The 20,862-nt window shown below is 54.1% G+C and overlaps 1 protein-coding gene and 1 long non-coding RNA gene across 6 annotated transcripts in view; one reads left to right on the plus strand and one right to left on the minus strand.

The window, feature by feature from the left end:
• DENND3 (DENN domain containing 3) overlaps nt 1-20,862 on the plus strand; it is a 60,240-nt gene that overhangs the window by 28,916 nt on the left and 10,462 nt on the right. For 4 of the 5 annotated variants that reach the window (XM_049700431.1, XM_049700430.1, XM_033419729.2 and 1 more), the window contains 9 exons: nt 731-834; nt 1,390-1,589; nt 2,646-3,167; nt 8,250-8,509; nt 9,637-9,807; nt 11,143-11,272; nt 13,838-13,945; nt 16,713-16,852; nt 20,106-20,266. In XM_049700431.1, the coding sequence (XP_049556388.1) occupies nt 731-834; nt 1,390-1,589; nt 2,646-3,167; nt 8,250-8,509; nt 9,637-9,807; nt 11,143-11,272; nt 13,838-13,945; nt 16,713-16,852; nt 20,106-20,266 (1,796 nt within the window). Of the gene's footprint in view, nt 1-730; nt 835-1,389; nt 1,590-2,645; nt 3,168-8,249; nt 8,510-9,636; nt 9,808-11,142; nt 11,273-13,837; nt 13,946-16,712; nt 16,853-19,906; nt 20,267-20,862 lie in introns of those variants that run through there. The other variant, XM_049700433.1, reaches the window with a different exon arrangement.
• The window catches only part of LOC125961643 (uncharacterized), a 30,573-nt gene continuing 23,667 nt past the window's right edge, over nt 13,957-20,862 (minus strand). Inside the window, exon 2 of the long non-coding RNA XR_007472621.1 lies at nt 13,957-15,674. This is a non-coding gene — a long non-coding RNA (uncharacterized LOC125961643). The remainder of the gene's footprint in view (nt 15,675-20,862) is intronic.

A 20,862-nucleotide genomic window follows, 5' to 3' on the forward strand; every position in this document is an offset into this window, starting at 1 on the left:
GTCAAGTGTTTCCAGTATCTGTTAATATTCTATTCAGTGTCTTAGCTTTTCTAAACATTTGTTTGAGCGTGGCTTCTTCTGATCCTTTGGCCAGCTCTGATTTTTTTTAATTGACTTTTTAGAGTGGGATTTACGTATAACAGAATGCACTCATTTTAAGTATAGTGAGTGCAGAGTTTTGACCAAGGCGTGTACCTGGTCACCCCTTCCTCAGTCTGGATCTAGAACCTTTCCATCATGCCGCACAATTCCATGCCCTTCCCATCACCGCCCCCTTCCCAGGGCCGGGCAGCATCCACACTCCCTGGGAGCTGACTTGGAGATTGTTGCGTGTGAGTCTGGAGACGGGGTGCGCTGGCTGTGAGGTGCGGAGCGTTAGAGAGGCTGCCGTCCCCAGGAGACGCCAGAATCCATGACGAAACACAGGGACTGCAGCTGCTGCTGTCCCGGGGGGCAGGGTGGTTTGGACTTTTGAACTTTCTGTGGTTTTTCAAATGCAAAGAGTGGCTGATTCTTTGAGATTGGCTGGTGAGGGATTGAGGGGAAATCTTAGATTATGATGAATTAAGAAAGCTACCTGTGTCTGGGCACTTTTGTCCAAAGGTGCTGGCGAGAGGCCTCGGTGGGTCGGGAAGGGCCACCCGTGCAGTGGCTGCAGGTGCCCTGGCAGCTCGGGGAGGAGAGGACCGTGGACCAGGCGCAATAACCTGCCCCTCGGCGTCTGTTCCAGGTCTTGGATACCTACATGTTTCATGCTTTCCTCAAGGCTCGGCTCAGCAGAAGGATGGACGCCTTTGCCCAGATGGACCTCTGCACGCAGTCCGAAGAGGACAGGTTTGCATATTACGTTCTAAAGGATGCACGACTCCTTGGGTGTCCGTGTGCTCAAGGAGCACAGTTTTATGTGGAAGGATAAATGATAAATTCGATCAGAGAAGTCTCACATTTAGAAATTCATAATGAGTCGGGTAACACGTCAGGCTCCTCCCCGTGCACTTCTGTTTCTTGCGGGGGGCGCTGGACGTACCTGCAGAGGCAGCTCTGGGTACCTGCGGTGGCAGCTCTGGGTCTTTGTGCTGTTTTCTCCCCATTTCCTTCTCTTTCTCTCCCCACATCGTCACCGTTTCCCGCCTCTTCCATGCCGCTTTTCCTGAACCCCTCAAACGCGTGCCGGCTGTCGATGACGCCCTTGTTCTGTGTGTTGTGGCTCCTCCTGGGGTGTGGGCTGTATGCAGCCTTCACTACACATGGGAGAGCCAGGAGCGTGCCTGCCGTTTCCCGCTCGGTGTGGGAATGCTGGATTCTGGTCACCACGGTGGGGAAAATGCCCAGTTGAGCCTGTGCTTCAGCCGTTGCTGTGTCTACGAGGTGTTGGGTTTTTCCACCCAGGATAGACGGGATGCTCCTGAGTCCAAGAAGACCCACCGTGGAGAAGATGGCCAGCCGGAAGCCCTCGGCCCCGCACGGGGCTCACAGGCGCATGGTGGTCAGCATGCCCAACCTGCAGGACATCGCGGTGCCCGAGCTGCCGCCCCGGAACTCGTCGCTGCGGAAGATGCGTACCGAGGATTGTGGAGGCAGCCACACAGGTGGTGCAGCCACGCCCGTGCTGTGGCTTTTCTCACTCACTTGGTTCTCATGCTGCCCGTCACTGAAAGAAACCACAGCTCGTTTCAGTAGAAGCGAAGGGGGGCTTATGGCTGTAGCTTTCTGGCAACTAGTCATTTGAAATATTTAAGAACCTTCATTTTGCAGACTGTGCTTATTACAGAAAGCGATTTCTCGTCTGTATTTTCCATTGCCCCGTCCCACTGTTTTCATACTTGTGTGTATGTGCACGTATGTGTATGTGTACATAGGAGATACGTGTTTACATATATGACTGTCTAAGGGGATGCAGCAACTCTTAGGCCCCCAGTGATTGCCAGGCCCTTCCTAGGGGCTGAGGGTACAGAGGAAGCCAGTGCCCTTGGGAGAAACTGCAGTGAGGCCAGCGCTGTGAGCCGCTCGGACCCCCAGTGGCTGCTGCCTCGGGCTAAGGCACCAGTACCAGCTGGTACCTCCTGGCGCATTCGCGGGAGAGCTGGAGGCTGAGTGGGGATCATGCCGGCGACGCCAGGAGGGGCCGCGTGTTCAAATGAAAAGACCTTACTGACCTTCTGGAGGCTCCTGGTGGGTCTGAGTCCCCTGCACAGCTGCTTCCTGGCTGTGTGACCCTGGGGTACCCAGTAGCTGTGTACCGGCGACCCGGGGAGGCCTCAGTCCCCACCCTGGGAGATGGGCGTGGTAACGGTACCCATGGCGCAGAGCTGCTGTTAAGGTGAATGAAACAGCTGTTTGGGCGGCTTACCCGCCTGGCAGGTGCATCTCGGCCTAGGTTATTAGCTTAGTCCTTCAACAAAGACTCACCGCCACGTGTTTCAACTTAGCATCAGCAGTTTTAACAAATAACACTATTTGTGCCATGGGAGCAGTGAGGGGCCCCGTTCAGTGTGGGGCACGTGGAGCTTTCTGGAAGAGGCAGGGACGTCCTGCTCCACGCTGCACCCGAGGCACAGACACGGCCCTGGGCCGGGTGACGGGGTGGGAACGCGTGTCTGTTTCTAAGGTCTGTGCTAACCGATCATCTCCCCTTCACTCCTCAGTTCTGGACGTGCCCCCCAAGTTGACATACACCTTCAAGATCCCGGAAATCCACTTTCCACTGGTGGGCCAGTGTGTGCAGGCGTTCCACGTGGACTGCGTGGCCCAGCTGAGCAAAGCCATGGACTCGCTGGCCCCCGAGAACTCGGTGCTGCTGGCGAGGTACTTCTACCTGCGAGGGCTTGTCCAGCTGATGCAGGGCCAGCTGCTGGGCGCCCTCCTGGACTTCCAGAGCCTGTACAAGACGGACATGCGCATCTTTCCCGCCGACCTCGTCCAGAGGACGGTGAAGTCCCTGTCGGCGCCCGAGCGCGCGCAGGCCGAGCGGACGCCCGAGCTGCGCCGGCTCATCAGTGAGGTCGTGGACAAGCCCGAGGACGCCCCCAAGGCCGACGACCGCGTGAAGAACTTCGAGCTGCCCAAGAAGCACATGCAGCTGGACGACTTTGTGAAGAGGGTGCAGGAGTCGGGCATCGTGAAGGACGCGGGCATCATACACCGGCTCTTCGAGGCGTTAACCGTAGGTAGGAGGATGCCCGCGGGGTGGGTGGCACAGACCCTTGAGGCATTAACCATAGGTAGGAGGATGCCCGCGGGGTGGGTGGTGCAGACCCTTGAGGCATTAACCATAGGTAGGAGGATGCCCTCCGGGTGGGTGGCGCAGACCCTCGAGGGCAGGTCGGCCCAGCCCGGAGGAGCCTTGCGGGGCAGGCGAGGGCTTTACCTGCTTCCTGGGCTGGCCGAGGCTCTGGGAAGGGGGTGGGGATGGAGGGCCTGGTGACGCTTAATGGCATCTCTCCCGTCCTGGGGGGTTGCTCGCTGTGTGCTGACCCCTTCCTCCCACATGGGGACGCGTGGCTCCAGCCAGAATGCTTCAGGCACCTCCACCCCCGCTGCTTTTGTTTCCCACGTTTACTGCAGTCGTCTGGTTGGTCCAGAACCCTTTCCGCCCCTCCCTCCTCAGAGGGACACTGTCCCAAACTTGACCTTTCCCTTCTGACCAAGTTCTTATGCGTTTGCAGCACGTGGATGCACCCACAAGCAGAACATAGGATTTGTGCGTTTGTAAACTATACGTGACTCACGCAGTACGTGTGTGTTGGTCTGCATTTTCAAAGCGTATCCGTGGTGCTCACAGGCGTCTCGCCATGCTTTTGCTGCCGACGGTGTTGTGCACGTGAGGGCGGCGCAGCGTGTTGGCCTGTACCCTTGGTCGTGTCCGCCTGTCCCGATGCTGACGAGTGAGGCTCGCAGCCTGCCCCCCGGGCGTGGATGGCCTTCTCTAGGATGCTGCTGCAGCCCCGTCGGGTGGGAGCTGCCATCCCCCCAGCAGGTCCCTCAAGGCGGGTCTGCAGCGCGGGAGGCTGCCCAGCCGCACCTCCTGGGCAGCGCGGGGTGCAGTTGTCTGAAGTGTTCTGCAGTTTGGTGAGCAAGGTGGCCTCGCACTGAGCGTCAGCACCTGTGCTCGGGGCGTCTGGGCCTCTCTCCTTGGAGCTGCGCGGCACAGCCTGGCCTGTTTTTCCATCGGGTCGGATCTCCTTCCGTGTCCTGTGCGGGAGCCCCTGTGTCCTCTGGAAAGGCCGTGCTTTGCTGGTAACAGGTGTGGGATGTCCTTCCTCGTTACGCGGCTGCCGTCGAGTTGCCCGGCCTCTCTGTACCCACGCGCGCCGCCTTCCCACTAGTGGAGGGGTGGGGCCGCTTGTTCACAGTCCCTCCATCGGTCTGATGGGGGCGCGGCCGGCCCAGCGCCCACGGGGCCCTCCGCGTGGTGTCGCCTTATGTCGGCCGCGGAGAAGTGGCCCGTCTTGGCCAGCCAGTCTCGTCTCCCTGGGCATCTGTGGGCGACTGGTGCTGCCCAGGGGACTCCCGTGGGCAGGGCAGTGGGGGGTGCACTGAGTCCGCCAGGGGCAGAGGTTCTCGCGGGCTCAACCAGCAGCACCCAGGCCACCGGGAGGTGGGGCGCAGGCGCTGTGGGGCTCAGCGCTCTCAGAGGAGGCCCTGCCCCCCTTCCCGCGCGGGCCCTCGCGAGGACACAAGGATACGAGCACTAGGCCAGCTGCAGGGCCTGAAGTACCGCGGCGTAATCCACACGGGGGCGCTGTTCTCGTGTGACGAGGTGTCTGGACGTGCAGCCGGCTCCTTCCTCTCCCCCCAGCCCAGCCCGTTGCTGCGCAGCCCGGGGGGCCGATGGCCTGGGCGGCGCTCTTTTCCTGGGAGGAGAGGGCCTGGCCCTCCCAGCTCTCACCTCTCCTTGGCCAGAAGCGTGTCCCACGGGAGCCAGACAGTGTGGCTTACAGCTGGACACGTGGGCGCTGTCCAGCAGCCCCAGACTTGCGGGGACGTGAAAGGACACCCGGGAGGGCATCCTCAGATGACCACGGTGACAGTGCCATCGATGGCCCTGTTGTCACTTAGGCTCCATTCGCATTGCAAGCAGGTCATTGTTGGCCTTGATTCTGGGATACGTGCACCGTTGTCGCGCAGCATCCAATGTACGTTTCTGCCTGACGGGCGTGTATGTGCTAATAAAAGGAGGATTAGGTCAAAGCTGAAGGTCACCATCTTAGAATAAACGGGTGTAACATAAGAACACACGTCGGAGTCTGGTATTCGAGGTGCAGGGCCCTCACGACCTGGCCCCAGGGCGGGGAGTCAGCAGTGTGTGGCCTTCAGTGTGGCCCACGGGAGCCGGTGACCCTGCCTCCCCCGTAAGATGAGCTGGAGGGGTTGTGTTGGAGTGCGGGTGAGGGGCAGAGATGAACAGGTGGCATTTTTGTGCAGAATTGGAGACGAATGAGCGTTCTGTCCGCGGCTGTGGGTGTGCGTGGTGGCCCCTCGTGTGCACGGTGGCTATTGCTGTGTGAGTGCCATGGACGTGCACTGTCCAGCTGTGCTGCGGCCCTGGCAGGGGTGGCATCCACAGGCCCGCGTGGGCACCCCTGGCCTCTCTGGTGTCCTTCACCCCGGCTCTCAAAGCCCGCGAGCCCGCCTCCCGTCTGCCCGCGAGAGGAAGCCGTTTCCGCTTCTGGGGACCTGCGCTTCGCTCCGCTTGGCCCCGGCACTGTGCAGGGACCCAGATGGTGGGAGCGTTTGTCCTAATGACAGAAGGGACGGGTTTCTTGGCTCCAGGCTCCACGTCCCAGCATCTTCGGCTCCAGCTTTCATTAAGTAATGGCTTCGTGGTTCTCCCCAACTCCCCTCTCGCACTCTCCTGATTCTTGGGCTTTTCCTTGGCTACGTAGACTAAACATCCTCTTCCTTGTCGTCCACTTAAAATAGCCAAGTGCTTCTGATTAGAAAACATGACGTTCAGAACCGCCAGGAGGTGTAGATGGAGGCGCCCCAGTCAGAGGCAGCTACACGGAGGAGCCTTTCCGAAATGGAAGCGGGATGAGAACCGTGTCACGGGGTCGGGGCCCCACCCTGATGCGCACCCTCTTGGTGCCTCGCTGCCCAGCACAGGGATCCCCAGGCCCGTCTGCCTGGGCACCTGACCACCGGCCCTTGTGCTTCATTTTTTTCAGTGACTTTCTTTTTTTATTTTTAAGATTTTTTTTGACGTGGACCGTTTTTAAAGTCTTCAGTGAATTTGTTACGATATTGCTTCTATTTTGTTTTGGTTTTTTGGCCGCAGGGCATGTGGGGTCTTAGCTCCCCGACCAGGGATTGAACCCACACCCCCTGCACTGGAAGACAAAGTCTTAACCACTGGACCGCCAGGGAAGTCCCTCAGTAACTTACTTTCTAAAAACGACCCAAGTATATACAGATATCCCACTGTGGTGTGATTCTGTTTGGATCCAGGGACGTTAAACAAATTTGTAAGTAGTCGACCACGGTTGTAAGGCAATTAGAAAAACACAGGTGAGCCAGAGGAGAATCAGCTCAGAATCCTGCCACCTGGGAGGTTTTCACCTGAATATTCCTGTGCCTGCACTGTGTGGGGATGAGGCCAGACTCAGTTGTGGCCACGACATCAAATTCCCCAGGAAACCGTTATCTGGTAGGTGTTAGGGAACCAGAGCCGAGCTTTCACAGCCTTTCTTTTTTGTTTTTTTTGCGGTACGCCGGCCTCTCACTGTCGTGGCCTCTCCCGTTGCGGAGCACAGGTTCCGGACGCGCAGGCTCAGCGGCCATGGCTCACGGGCCCAGCCGCTCCGCGGCACGTGGGATCCTCCCGGACCAGGGCACGCACCCGTGTCCCCTGCATCGGCAGGCGGACTCTCAACCACTGCGCCACCAGGGAAGTCCTCACAGCCTTTCTTGACCTCTTAGATCTGGCCTCCAGCCAGGCTGAGACGGGGAGGCTTCTGCATCCCGAGCAGGCCCCCAGTGGGAAAGGCAGACCCACGAAGGCACGGCGTCGGCGGGCCGTCTGCCTGGCACCTGCCCACCCGCTGGTAGGGCTTCCCTCTCCAATCCTCAGTCTCCTGATCTAGGACCAAGCTGCCCAGGGTAGCTGGGCCTGTATAGAGGGTAGAGCACAGCAAGCATTGTTAGATGCCGTGAGGGAAGAGCGCATCAGCTTAGTGGGCCCCTTGTCTGGGAAGGCTGCCCATGGGCCATTTTATCTGGGTCTTGAAGGATAGGTAGGAGTTTTCTGGTCCGAGCACTCCAGACCAGCATGTGCAGAGGCACGTAACAACATGCTTGTCACCGTGCTGGGATGCAGGAGTGCGAAGGGGAGGAGGGGCCTGATCCTGGAGGAATCTGGGCCTGGTGAATACGAGGAGCCTCATTCTAGGCGTGGAGTGAAGCAGGCTGCCGGCGGGGGCAGCTTAGAAGGCGGGAGGCCACTAAGGAGCTTCTTCCTGTGTAGGATGTGAAGGGCCCTCTGAGGACGGAGGGCAGACAGATCCAGGATGCAGAATGGAGGATGCAGGAGCCAGGCACAGGGAAACATCGAGCTTAGAACGGGCCGGACTTCTTAGCGGCTGAGTGGGAGTTGGGGGTGGTTCCAGCTCCACGTTACAGACAGGGAAGCAGGTTCGTTCCACAGCTGGCCTGTGGTCACACTGCTAAACAGTAGTGAAGCTGGGCTTCGGACTTGGGTCTCTCTCTGACTCCGGAGCCCCTGAATATTGGACATTTGGGAAGGTTGCTGTATCAACTAAGATCATCACGGTTACAAATAATAACTTATTTGCTCACATACCCAAAGAGTACTGAGATAAAGCCAGCTTCAGGTAAGGCTTGATCCAGTGGTATGGGAGTGTCACCAAGGATCTGGTCTCTTTAGCATTAGCTTCACCCTGGGACTGGCCCCAAGATGGCTGCCACCAGCTCTAGAGGTGACACAGGACTTTGTCCTTGTCCCAGTGTCCCTACCTGGTGCCCTAGGAGTTACTGTGACTACCTGGCTAGGTAGGGGCTGGAGAGGGCAATGGGCTCAGGCCAGATCAAGTGCCCACTTGGGCACCTGGGGAAACTGGGGAAGGAGGGGACGCTTTCCAGGTGGTTTCCATCCAGGCAGACTTAGGTGCTGGCGCCACCCGCTATGTCCTGCGGGTAACGTGCTGCTTCCTGATTGTAAAGCAACCGTTCTTGAGGCACCTGTGTCCGTGGCTGTAAGAATCTCTCTTTTTTTTTTTCTTTATAAAACTAAGGACACCAGAAACAGATTGACCCAGAAACATTCAAAGATTTCTACAACTGCTGGAAGGAGGCAGAAGCAGAGGCCCAAGGGGTCAACCTGCCTTTTTCGGTGACGGAGCAGCTGGACAAAAACGAGTGTGTGTATAAGCTGTCAAGCTCCGTCAAAACAAATCGCGGCGTGGGCAAGATCGCCATGACCCAGAAGCGCCTGTTCCTCCTTACTGAGGGGAGGCCGGGCTACGTGGAGATTTCCACCTTCAGAAACATAGAGGTGAGGGCAGCTCTGGAAGCCGCCTGGGCTTGGGAGGTGCAGCAGCCGGACAGCCCACCGGGCTCTGCCAGCCGTGGGCCCGTCACAAGCCACTCATGGTTTGTGCCTCAGTTTGCTCACCTGTAAAGTGGGAATAAGGATGCACCCTCCGAATAGGAGTGATGTGAGGACTGAATAGATGGAGTGGGTGATGTGTTCAGAGCGGTAAGTGCACCGACAGCAGATTCTCCGTTCAGCTGACTCGTATTTGGGGGAAGAGCAAGAAGCAAAGCAGGCTTGTCCTTTCGCTGGCCTGGTTCGACAGTGTGGGAGAAGCATAGACGTTGCTTTACTGGGAAACGGCCGTGGGCCAGCCCGTGAGCGGTTCCATCTCGTTTCCTGATCAGGTTCCTGGCTGGCCCACGCTGTTCATTTTATAACAACTTTAAATGTCATCTTCCCCACTAAGGGCATCTGAGTCGAGATCCTGACTCATGGCTTACCTTTATTTTCCCATGTTTATTTCCTAAATTTATAAGCGGTGTGTTAGATGTGTTAATCCAGTTGCTGCATATTCCCAGAGACAGAAGAGGCATGAGAACTCCCCTGTGGCCCATGCCTAAGGCTGGGCCAGTGGACGCACCTTCTCACTGGTTCCTTCAGTTTCCCCCCAAGCCTGCTTTGACGGGCTTCCTCCCAGAAGTCCAGAGACAGAGATTTAAGGAGGTGAAAGAATGAGGCACCTTTAAACGCTGAGGACGAGTCCACCGGTGTGTCTCTGTCGACGTGTGGCTGACAGGTCACACTTAGACCCACCAGGAAGGCTTGCTGAGCTCCAGACACCGCCGTGACCCTGACTCCCCGTCACCTGTCTCCGAGAACAGACCACCTGGAGGAGCCCTGTTCACCCCACCCCCGGCACCCGGCTCCGGGTACTTCAGGGCCTTCTTGGGTCCTGCCGGACCTCCCACCCGGGCAGCCCCAGCCCCAGGCCAGCCTCAAGGACTCTGCCTTCCCATGGGGATGTCAGCCAGTGCCCAGTGGGTCCCCTCAGTGTGTGCAGACTGCCACCCCTAAATGTATTTCCTATCGACTCCAGGGTCCCTGCGGGTGTCATTTCACTTACTTGCCTCTTTTTCCCTCTGCAGGAAGTCAGAAACACCACAGTAGCTTTTCTGCTCCTGAGAATTCCCACTTTAAAAATCAAAGTGCTGTCCAAGAAAGAAGTCTTTGAAGCTAATCTTAAAACAGAGTGTGACCTGTGGCACCTGATGGTGAAGGAGATGTGGGCTGGGAAGAAGCTGGCCGACGACCACAAGGTCTGGGTCCCGGTCTGCCTTTTTATTCTCACCCAAGGCTCATGTCTCTATAATAATGCTCAGCATAAAGCCGGGTGGGACTGGGGCCTGGGCCTGGGCCTGGGCTTGGGATCCACTGAATTAGATGAGGTCTCATCAGAAGGCATTAAGGATGCTGTGGTGCACGTGACCCAGTGCAAAGCCCTGGGGTGCAAAGCCCTGGGTCTTGGGGGACGCCCTGGGGGCAAACGCAAGGGCTGGCAGGGTGGTGTGGGTGGACTGTGGGAGTGACCACTCTGCACTGCCCCCTGCCCCTGGTGACACCCCAGGGAGGGGAGCGTCGGGGGCTGGACTCTGGCAGGTCTGAGCTGGGTGGTCCGGGCACACCCTGCTCTAAGCGGCTCTTCATTTTTCCCCTTCACAGGATTAGGGTTTGGGTTGGGGGGAGGTGTTAGATTCCTTCCACAGGGTTACATTTATATCCTAGGGACTTCTGTACCTTCATTTACTTTGGGCCAAACTGATGGCTTTGATCACACCGAATTAAGATTTCCTAGTCATGAAGGGTACTGTGGACGGAGGGTAAGACTGAGGACACACGGTGCAGGGGAGATATTTGTCTTGTCTAAATGGCAAGATGAGACAGGAAAACACACAACAAAGTGGGCAAAGAGTACGAATAGGGGACTCCCATGAGGGAGTAGTTCAGAAGGTTCTGGAGAGCTGTGCCCACGGATCCTCAGGGAGATGCAGGTGAGGGCGGCACCCAGTGGAAAGCGTCAGGAAGAACGTATGTTCAGTGGTGGGAGAGCTGCCGTTTCTGATGGACGTTCTGTCACTGGAGAAGCCCAAGGTCATGGAGACAGAAGGAGCGTTTCTGTTTGGAGCAGGAAGCGGGGACTAGGTCCTAAGATTCCAATACTCTGTGACTTCGTGGCTCACTGGTTTTATACCCACTGGTTTTTTAGCACACACTGCCTCATCAAAGCCCGTGGGCTGGCAGACGTCTAAGGAGAGTCGTACGGACTCACATCCCGCCCTCTCCTTTACAGTGTCTGCGGCTGCCTTTGCCCTTGACGGCAGAGCTGAGTTGTCGTGGCAGAGACTGCATGGCCCACAGACCCTAAAGTGTTCAGCACCTGGCCCTTTACAGAAGTTTGCTGACCCCTGGTATAAACAGCCAGTGTGTGTCTCAACTAAGAGGACGTGATCACATGACATCAAATCCAAATCTAAACTCTTCACGTGGCTTTGAAAAACACACATCTTTGAAAGGGTTGTTTTATGTGACGTGACAAAGTCTTAGAGTGAAATGATTTCAGTGAAGCTGTGCTGAGATGACTGTCCCTCCCACAGGACCCCCAGTACGTCCAGCAGGCACTGACCCACGTCCTGCTGATGGACGCCGTCGTGGGTGCACTGCAGTCGCCCGGCGCCATCTACGCGGCCTCCAAGTTGTCTTACTTTGATAAGATGAAGAACGAAAGTAAGATCAGCATGTGTTCAATGCAGCTACGGTGTCTTGAGTTATGTCTTAAGTGATTTTTATCTGGTTGACTTTTGTCCATTAGAACCAGTCCCAAATGTCTCAAGTTTTTTTCTTCTGTACTTTTCATTTTTGAATATCACCCGTTGTTCTGCATCTTTCCTTTCCTCACCTAATAATACCTTGGAGCTCTGTGCTCCTAAGGACACGTCGAGGCACCTCACCGTTTCAGTGTCTGGGTTACTAGAGTCCACTCTACCCCGGATGATATGGCTCCTGAATCTTAGTTGTCAGCGACGGAATTGCTGCTGGCTGGTTCAAGCAGAGCAGAAATTCGTGGAAGGCTGTTGCGTGACTCACGGAACCGCCGTCGTGGTCGCTGAGTTCTGCGGTCGGACACACGCCCACTGCGGAGCTGCAGGGGCCTCTGTGCCCGGCTGCCCCTGGCTGCTGGACCTCGCCGCGCGAGCGCATGGAGGCCCCCGATGGCCATCTCTCTTTTTTCTCTTGATTTGGTCAGTTTCCCTCCATAGCAATTCTCTGATCTCCGCCTGTAGCTTGAAATCTGGCTCTCACATTCTGGAAGCCATATGGAGGTTGGTGGTAAGCTCAATTTTTTATTTTTAGAAGATTTTTCAAGTCTAGGAAATAGCAAGTAGGTAAGAATAGCTTTATGCATCATTTTAGCTACTTCTATTTTGTTTCAACTTTTAAATGATCTCCTAAAACCAACTGTCCTGTGCTTTGCATAAAGAAGCAGAGAGTAGAGGATTACTTATCGCTATTAACATTACTATGTGCCGGAAGTCACGTGTGCTAGATTAAACCCACAACATGAAATTAATTCATGAAACACGGATGAACAAGTTGTAGGATGTTTTTAAGATGACATCTAGTTCTATCTGTATGCACTTTTTAAAAAATAAGTTTTATTAAGATACAGTTCACATACCGTTCCTTTTTACAGTGCACGCCGTACTGGTTTGAGTGTATTCAGAGTTGTACAGTCGTCAGCATGATGGGTTTTAGAACATTTTCATCACCCCAGTAATAAGCCCCATGCATTTAGCAGCCACCCCTCACCTGCTTCAGCAACCGCTAACCTCCTTTCTGTCTCTCTGGATTTGCCACACTTTGGCCTAGTCTGTGCACTTCCTCTAAGTGAACTCATCGGGATGTGTCCTGTGTGTCTAGCTTCCTTCATGTAGCATCACGCTCCAGGCTTCCCCCGAGTGGCAGGTGTCACTGCTTCATTCCTTTTGTGGCTGCGTGTATTCTGCTCTGTGGATACGGCACAGTTTATCCAACCCTCCATTGACCATTTGAGTTTTTCTACTTCCCAGCTGTCGTGAATACTGCTGCTGTGAACACTCACATACAGGTTTTTGTTTGGACGTGTGTTTCATTCCTCTTGGGTGTATACAGCCAGGAAGACACTGTTGTTTAAACTGTCATCCCAGAATTAGGGCAAACAAGCCTCAGTGATGTGTGGATTCCCCCTGGTGCATTTTCCTCTTTGCTGTGTCTGTCACTAACTGTGTGACCCCTGGAGCTTCCTGGTCCGAGGACCCCCCCCCCCCCCCGGGAGCAGACAGGATGCTCCAGTTGCTGGAGTGACTTGGAGGCGCTCTTGTCAACAGTCCTAGAACCAGACATCGATTGCTGGGTTTTTTCCCCCCCCTTAATTAGGAACAAAATCAAATACACACTACACTTCAGCTGCTTAGACCACTCCAAGCTCATGCCTGATCTTTGTCAAGAGTTTACAGAAAAGCCTTCTCACTCCTCTGGAAATAACACACACAGTTACCATGGCAGCACCCAACAAATGACACTCTTAATTCCATACGGCAAAGGGGGGATGGTCCAAGCTCAGTGTCCCTGATTCCTTGTTCCCAATCAGGAACTGTTTTCCCTTGTGTAAAGCGTAATGAGGCAACCATACGTGATCCTGGGCTTAAGTTAAGAGCTTATGGGCCATTCGTGATGGAAGGTCTAAAAATGAAACTTTCTGCAATCTGCACCCCATCCCTGGGGTGGGGCATTTGGCAATGACTGGAGAGATCTGTGGTGTGTGTGTGTGTGAGTGTGTGTGAGAGTGTGGGGTGTGTGTGTGGGGGGGGGCAGTGGGGAGGCTGCTACTGGCATTGACTGGGTGAGGCCAGGGGTGCTGCTAAATGTCCTACAGCACACAGGACGCACCCACGGCAGCCACATTATGTGACAAGGGTGAGAAACCACTTGTGGATTAGATTTATGGAGAAACGTGTAAAGTCTTCTCTTGACTAGACCATACGTAACGGTTGAGTGTGGACAGAGGTCAGATCATTTAGCTTGAGAGCTGTGTTTAAACAAAAAGCAATGTGAGACGTTGGCAAATGCTCGCCCTCTGGCCGGATACGCTTGGCTTTACTTTAATGTCCAGTTTAAATAGAGCGTCGTCTTCACAAATTATGAAGTTTTACCCCAGAGCTAATACCCTAAGGAAAGCAGAATGTGCAAGGCTCTTGGATAACCTGGGTCTCCTCCAGTCTGGGGAACTAATCCCCCGTGTCTGCATTTCAGTGCCCATGGCAGTTCCGAAGACGACCTCAGAGACCCTGAAGCACAAGATCAACCCTTCCGCAGGAGAGACCTTCCCACGCGCCATCGATGTCCTGCTCTACACCCCAGGTGAAGGCCATTCCCTGCTTTGTCACTGCTGTTTGTTTGTTTTTAAAATTTTATTGACGTATAGTTGATTTACAGTGTTGTGTTAATTTCTGCTGTACAGTAAAGGGATTCAGTTATACACATATATACGTTCCTTTTCATATTCTTTTCCCTTATGGTTTATCACGGGACATTGAATACAGCTCCCTGGGCTGTACAGTAGGACCTGGTTGTTTATGTCGCTGCTGTGTTTGGAACAATCTGAGAGCTTAAGACTTGTGGTCAGGGTCAGCGCTGAAGTGGAAGGGCGATGGCAGGATGAGGGTGGACGGGGACCAGGTGGTTTTCTACTGTTGGAGGGCGGAACCCTGAGCAATGAGGTGCGGCCTCTCTGTGGACTCAGAGGCTGGAGCGGGGCCGTGAGGGGCCGAGTCCCCGTCCGGCCTCGCCATCCTCACGTCCGGTGGATAAAGGCCCTGCGCTTCTGTCTTTGGTCGGATCAAGCCCACTGTCACCGGGATGGGATGGCTGCACCTCCTATGCTGATGTGCACATCTGACAACACGGCTCTTCCTGCTTGGAGTGGTCGGACAGTCCCACAGACTTTCAAGGCCCCTACGAGCTGCGTCAGAGTGATAACAGCAAGAAGACAGGGTCGCTGCCCAGGCCTGGGGGTAAACAAAGACGGCCCTGTGTCACAGGCGTACAACTGTCCAAATGCTTTTACTTAATTCTGACTTGCAGAGAGTTGCAGCAGAGTGTTGCTTCAAGGTTATAGTGTTGGGAACAAAGGAGCTCAGTTCTGGGCAGAAGAGAGCCTTTGAGTCCGGTCGCCCCGTGTTCGGCCTGTCCGCATCAGGAGTTGGCGGTGGCGGCATCCGTGCACCCCCGTCCTTCACCCTCCGAGGTTCGTGACCTTGCAGGGCAGTCCAGCGATCCACAGCCAGGAGCTCACATTCCACATGGCTTCTGATGGGCAAATCGAGTTTCTGTGGCAAAGCAGCCTCCTCTCTTCCCTGAACGTCCAGAAGACCCAGTAAAGCAACAGATCTCAGATGAAAGAGAGTCGAGAGCAGCCGAGCCCATCCCTCTGGAGACGTCATTTATCCAGTCGAGGCGCTCTGTTGATGTCACTCGGCTGTGACAGCACAGACCAAGACGCTTTTCATCACGGCCTCTGAGTAGACGAGCTGTCCTTAGATCTACGCTAGTTTCCCTTAAATTAAGCCTGACTAGACTCTGGGTTTCCTGTCATCAAGGGCTAGTTCCTGTCCCGCTGAGAACATCTAGAAGGGCCGGACAACATATAAGAAAACAAAGGAGAACGGAGCTGCTGGTACTGGAAACAATGGCTGAGCGAGCTTTGGCCAGCCATGTGGGGTCAGGGGGACGAGCCTGGGGTCAGGACGCACCCGTCAAGAAGCGGGCAACCCCTCCAAGAATGCCGAGAGTCAAGGGAGCCAGGCCCCAGGCACCGAGCCCGGCTTCAGAGCATCCCAGTCTCTGGGGGATTGAAGACTGTGTCTCAGTGGGCAGGATCTCCCCCAAGGGGGCCAGGAGACCAATGGCGTGAACACCCCAGAAAGACTGGCAGATTCACACTTCTTGCACTTGTGACAGAGGTGGTGCTACAGAGCAGGGGAGGGGAAAGACGGTCTCCATCACAGAAGGCGTTGGGATGTTGTGCATCCGTGTGGAGAAGATGAAGCTCGACCACACCTCAGATCACACGTGGCCATCACTTCACAGTCTAAACGTGAAAGGCAAAAACATAAACAAATGAAACTTGGAGACGATAACATAGAAGAGGATATTCATGACCTTACGGTAAGGAAAAAATTCACAAATAGCATATAAAAAATACTAGCCATAAAGGAACAGACTGGTGAGTTAAGGATTTTTAAAAGGAACTTCCAAACGAGTGAAAGTGGTGGTTGCAGACTGGGAAAGGGATGTTCACAAGACGAGAGAACCGACAAGGGGCTCAAGTTGGGGATATTTAGAGAACGGCTACAAGTCAAGGAGTATGAGACAGCCCGATTCAGAAATGGGCAGGAGAGGGGCTCCCCTGGTGGCGTGGTGGTTGAGAGTCCGCCGGCCAGTGCAGGGGATGCGGACCAGTGCCCCGGTCCGGGAAGATCCCACATGCCGCGGAGCGGCTGGGCCCGTGAGCCATGGCCGCTGAGCCTGTGCTCCGCAACGGGAGAGGCCACGACAGTGAGAGGCCTGCGTACTGCAAAAAAAAAAAAAAAAAGACATGGGCAGGAGACATAAAGGCTTCACCACGGGGGAGATCCAGACGCCCAGCTAAAGCCAGCAGCCTCATCGGCATCAGGGAAACGCAAATAAACCACAAATGAAAAACCAAAGTCTTCACACCGTTAGGATGGCCAAGACGGGGAGCGCTGACCAGGCCTCGTGTTGGCGGTGACGTGAGGCAGCGGGAGCCCAGCTGCCCTCGGGGACGTGGCCACAGGCTCCCTCCTTCCTCTGTCCCTGCGCCCACTTCCCTCTGCCTGAAACGCTGCCCACGAGTGAATCCTCAGGCCTCCCCCAGATCCCGGCTCAGGGAAGCCACCCCCGGGCTCCGTCTGTCTGCGTGTTTCTCTAGCTGGAGCCAGCTTGTCCCCGAGACTGGAAGCTCCGAGGGGCACGGAAGCTCGGGCCGTGCTCACCTTGGATCCTGGGCACCCAGGGTGGCACCTGGCCGGGCAGGACCTGTGTCACCTAGGAACCACGTGCTGATGCAGCAGATGGTCTCACCGTTCTGGGTTGCTTTCCTCTTTAGGGCATCTTGACCCAGCAGAAAAAGTGGAGGACGCTCACCCCAAATTATGGTGCGCTCTGAACGAAGGCAAGGTGGTCGTATTTGACGCTTCCTCTTGGACAGTTCACCAGCACTGCTTTAAAGTGGGCACTTCTAAACTGGTGAGTAAACGAACGCGCACAGTACTCAGTCAGCTTCCAGGTTAACTTGTGATTTTGGAAATTGAACACGTCCACCTGTACAGGTAGCAGGATTCACGAATCCCACGGCGTCGCTGAATCCTGCAAGTCTTTGATTTTTATCTCGAGTTTTAAAATGTAAGCTTGTTCCATCCTTCACTTAAATATTCTTCTTTAAGTGAGCAGATAATGGCTTTAACCATCCCCGCTCTGAAATCTAAAACAGGATTTCAGTCATGGAAAGGGCAGTGTGGTAGTCTCACATTTACATTGTCAGTCACCAAAAGCAGACACTAGAATCATTTTAACACATTTGGGTTCGAAAACTAAGAACAATTTAAGTCAAATCTGCATGATACTATAGTTATCTCGTGGTTGAGAAACCTCAGTTCTTTGAGCTTTTAGACTGATAGCCTAGTCAACTTTAATTAAAAGAAAGTTAAGGGACTTCCCTGGTGGCGCAGTGGTTAAGAATCCGCCTGCCAGTGCAGGGGACACGGGTTCGAGCCCTGGTCCGGGAAGATATTGCCGCGGAGCAACTAAGCTCGTGTGCCACAACTACTGAGCCTGCGCTCTAGAGCCCGTGAGCCACAACTACTGAGCCCACGTGCTACAACTACTGAGCCTGTGCTCTAGAGCCCGTGCTCCTCAACAAGAGAAACGACCGCAGTGAGAAGCACGTGCACCACAACAAAGACCCAACACAGCCAAAGATAAATAAATAAATTAAAAAAAAAAAAGTTAAATTCATGCAAACACAGCCTCACCCCACCCCCACAAACCTGAGGTCAAGTTTCAGGTCTGTAGCCCTCAGTGCCACCAGGATCAGCCCCCTGCTTTTTGGAGACTTCTCGAGGCCTTGCACGGCCCTTTGAAAATCATGTCTTATTTCTGTACTACGTGATGTCAGCCACGTGCCCCAGGGCCTCCACGCCTGGAACGTGTCGTGTGAATTCGTGTTTCCAGATGAGGGGTGATCAGTGGTTTCTTTCCGGTGGGGCTGCCTTTTAACTCGGCACTCCAGGTATCTTTGGCGATACCACCCTACTGTTCAAAATGCTGTCACACCTACTCCTTGGTGGGCTTCATCCTGTTCAAGACCCTCTGAGGGCACAAAGGAAGCCACTGTCCCAAGGGATTCTTGCTAGGAAAATCCTCAGGCCAACTCCTTTAACACAAAACTTCTTTTTTCACGTTTAACGTAAAAAGCATGGCGTAGTGAAGTTTACGTGCCTGTGTTCCTCACTACTTCGCATCATCAACTTTGATGGCCACGTCCCACCGTCTAAAGATAATGTGACAATCTATGCCTTCAAAACTGGGTGAAACAGGAAAATTGTGAATCCAAATATACGTTGCCAAGAGGGTGCGGGATCGTCTAAAGAAGTTGCTGAACCATTTTCCCCGCGTTCAAACAGTGCGCCTCAGATGATAAAGGAACGGAATCCAAGGCACGTTAAAGTAAAACGTGTACAAAAGTCTAATAACGCTTTAGGTGAAATGAAAAACAAGGAGGAGAAGTTAAGGACTTCACTCTTACTCTAAAATTTAATTTCTTTCCTGTTAATTCTTAGTTACAAGCATTTCAAAGACTGTTTAATAACAGAATAACTTAAAATCCTTGTGAAAATAAAATCATACGGCTGCATTTTGTATCAATCTCTTCTGCTCCCCAGTTAGGCCAGGTAACATTTAATTAAAGCAGAGAGTTATCCAGTTATGTGAAAATATCTTCCCACTGGTTTCACAGGGATATTTTGTACTGTTTCAACAAGACAGCAACTGGGGCAATTATCTCTAGAAAATGCTGCCTCATCTGAAATTTGAATTTCCAAGTGGTTTATCTAAGATATCTTTGGGCCACTAAAGACAGACATTTTACTAAAATGTTACAACAATTCTCAGGTAGATGCCTCAAAAGAAAGGGCTTTTTTAAATGATTAGTTCTGAAATTAGCAAGGTAGCATCTTTTTCTAACTTATGAGAATGTTTATTGGTAAAATTAAAGCTATCAATTTTTTTGTTTGTTTTGCGGTACGCGGGCCTCTCACTGTTGTGGCCTCTCCCGTTGGGGAGCGCAGGCTCAGTGGCCATGGCTCACGGGCCCAGCCGCTCCACGGCATGTGGGATCTTCCCAGACCGGGGCACGAACCTGCGTCCCCTGCATCGGCAGGCGGACTCTCAACCACTGCGCCGCCAGGGAAGCCCCAAAAGCTATCAATTTTTATGAGCTCTTTCTTCTGACAAAGATAAGTACCAGTAAGCACCATCGGTACTGATTATACAGGATTAGATCTAGCCTCAGCCCCTCCACAGTGATGTAACTGTTGCTCTTTGAAATCTGCTTGGATCTGACAATCTGAGACCCTCGTTTGGTTACCAGTAAAATGTTGCCCATATCATGGATAGAGTCGGACACCGCTCAGGCAACGTTTAGGGAACGCTGTTTTAGGGATGCAGTCGGGTTGGTTGAGATGTACAGGCAGACACATTTGCGTTTCACATGTTTATGTGGCTTTTATAACTCTTCAGTGTTTTAGTTCTTAATTTCTAATTTCAGAAAGTCTGAAGATGGTCACTGGCATTGACCGTGCTAAGCCGGAATCCCCGAGAGCGCTGCTCTCTTAGCTGCAAGAGCACCGGCTAATATACAGTCTGTCCTCATTATGCGCAGATTCCATATTTGCAAACTTACCTACCCGCTAAAATTTATTTGTAGCTCCAGAGCAGATACTTACGGCGCTTTCATGGTTCTCCACAGACATGCACGTCTCCAGAGCAGGGAGAAATGGGCGCTGTGTGCGTGTTCCCAGCCGAGCTCAAGCCAGGCGACTCTGCCTTCTTGGTTCAGCTCAAACTGTAGACACGTGTCCTTTTCACGGCCTATTTAGTGCCACGTTCTTCACATTTCTGTGCTTTTTATCGTGATTTTGCTGTTTAACATGGTGCCCTAGTATAGAGCTGAGGTGCCAGAGGCTGGAATGTGCTTTACAGAGAAAATGTGGACCCATGCAGTTCAAACCTGTGTCGTTCAAGGGTCAGAGGCATCCTTAAACAGGAACACACGGCAAGATGATGTGTTGATCGAATGACAAGAGCGTGACCAGAGGCCGGCAGGACCCTAAGCCTGTCGGTCCCTGAGCGGCGGCTCAGCGCTGGCTGTGAGCGCACAGGACAGAACGACTGCCGGGAACACGGGGAACTGACTGCTCTGCTCTCTCCTCGGCCCCCTCAGAACTGCATGGTGATGGCGGAGCAAACCCAGGTGTGGGTCGGCTCGGAGGACTCGGTCATCTACATCATCAACGTCCACAGCATGTCCTGCAACAAGCAGCTCACGGACCACCGCTCCAGCGTGACGGGTCTGGTCGTGCAGGACGGAGCGCAGGCACCCAGGTCCGGCCAGGCTCCCCTGGGAGGAGGGGCCGTCTGGCTCTTGCGTGGGTCAGGGGTGCCAGAGGGAAGGGTTCCCATGGCCGTGGGCCATGGCCTGCAGGGCCCGGGCTGCGCAGGGGAAGCAAAGCGGGTCTGGAAGGTGAGTCGGGGACATTCCTGTGTGGTGTGGCCATGATGGGTGCAGAGCAGCGGCCTCTGCTGGAGACCGAGTCTAGCGTGCATGCGGTGCTCGTAGCAGCTGGTACCCCGCCTTCCCTGCCTGCTCTTTGGCTCTGGTGTTTGCCTGCCATCCTGGGCCTGTAGACACATCACCCTAACCCCATGTCTTCTCATGGAACCCCTTGTGTGCCCGTGTCCAAATGTCCCCTTCTTATGAGGACACAGGTCAATGTTGGATGGGGGTCCATCCAACTATTAGCGGCATTTAACTACTTCTGGAAAGGCCCTGCTGCCAAATAAGGTGGCATTTTGAGGTGTTGGGGGGCTAGGATGTCAACACGTCTTTCTTGGGGGACACAGTTCAACCTGTAAGATGTATTTACCTCATCCTTCACTGGCTTTACCAGGTTAAGAATGCCAGCCCCCCAAGGGCAGCC

This window comes from Orcinus orca, chromosome 17, assembly GCF_937001465.1.
Source record: "Orcinus orca chromosome 17, mOrcOrc1.1, whole genome shotgun sequence".
Lineage (NCBI taxonomy): Eukaryota > Metazoa > Chordata > Mammalia > Artiodactyla > Delphinidae > Orcinus > Orcinus orca.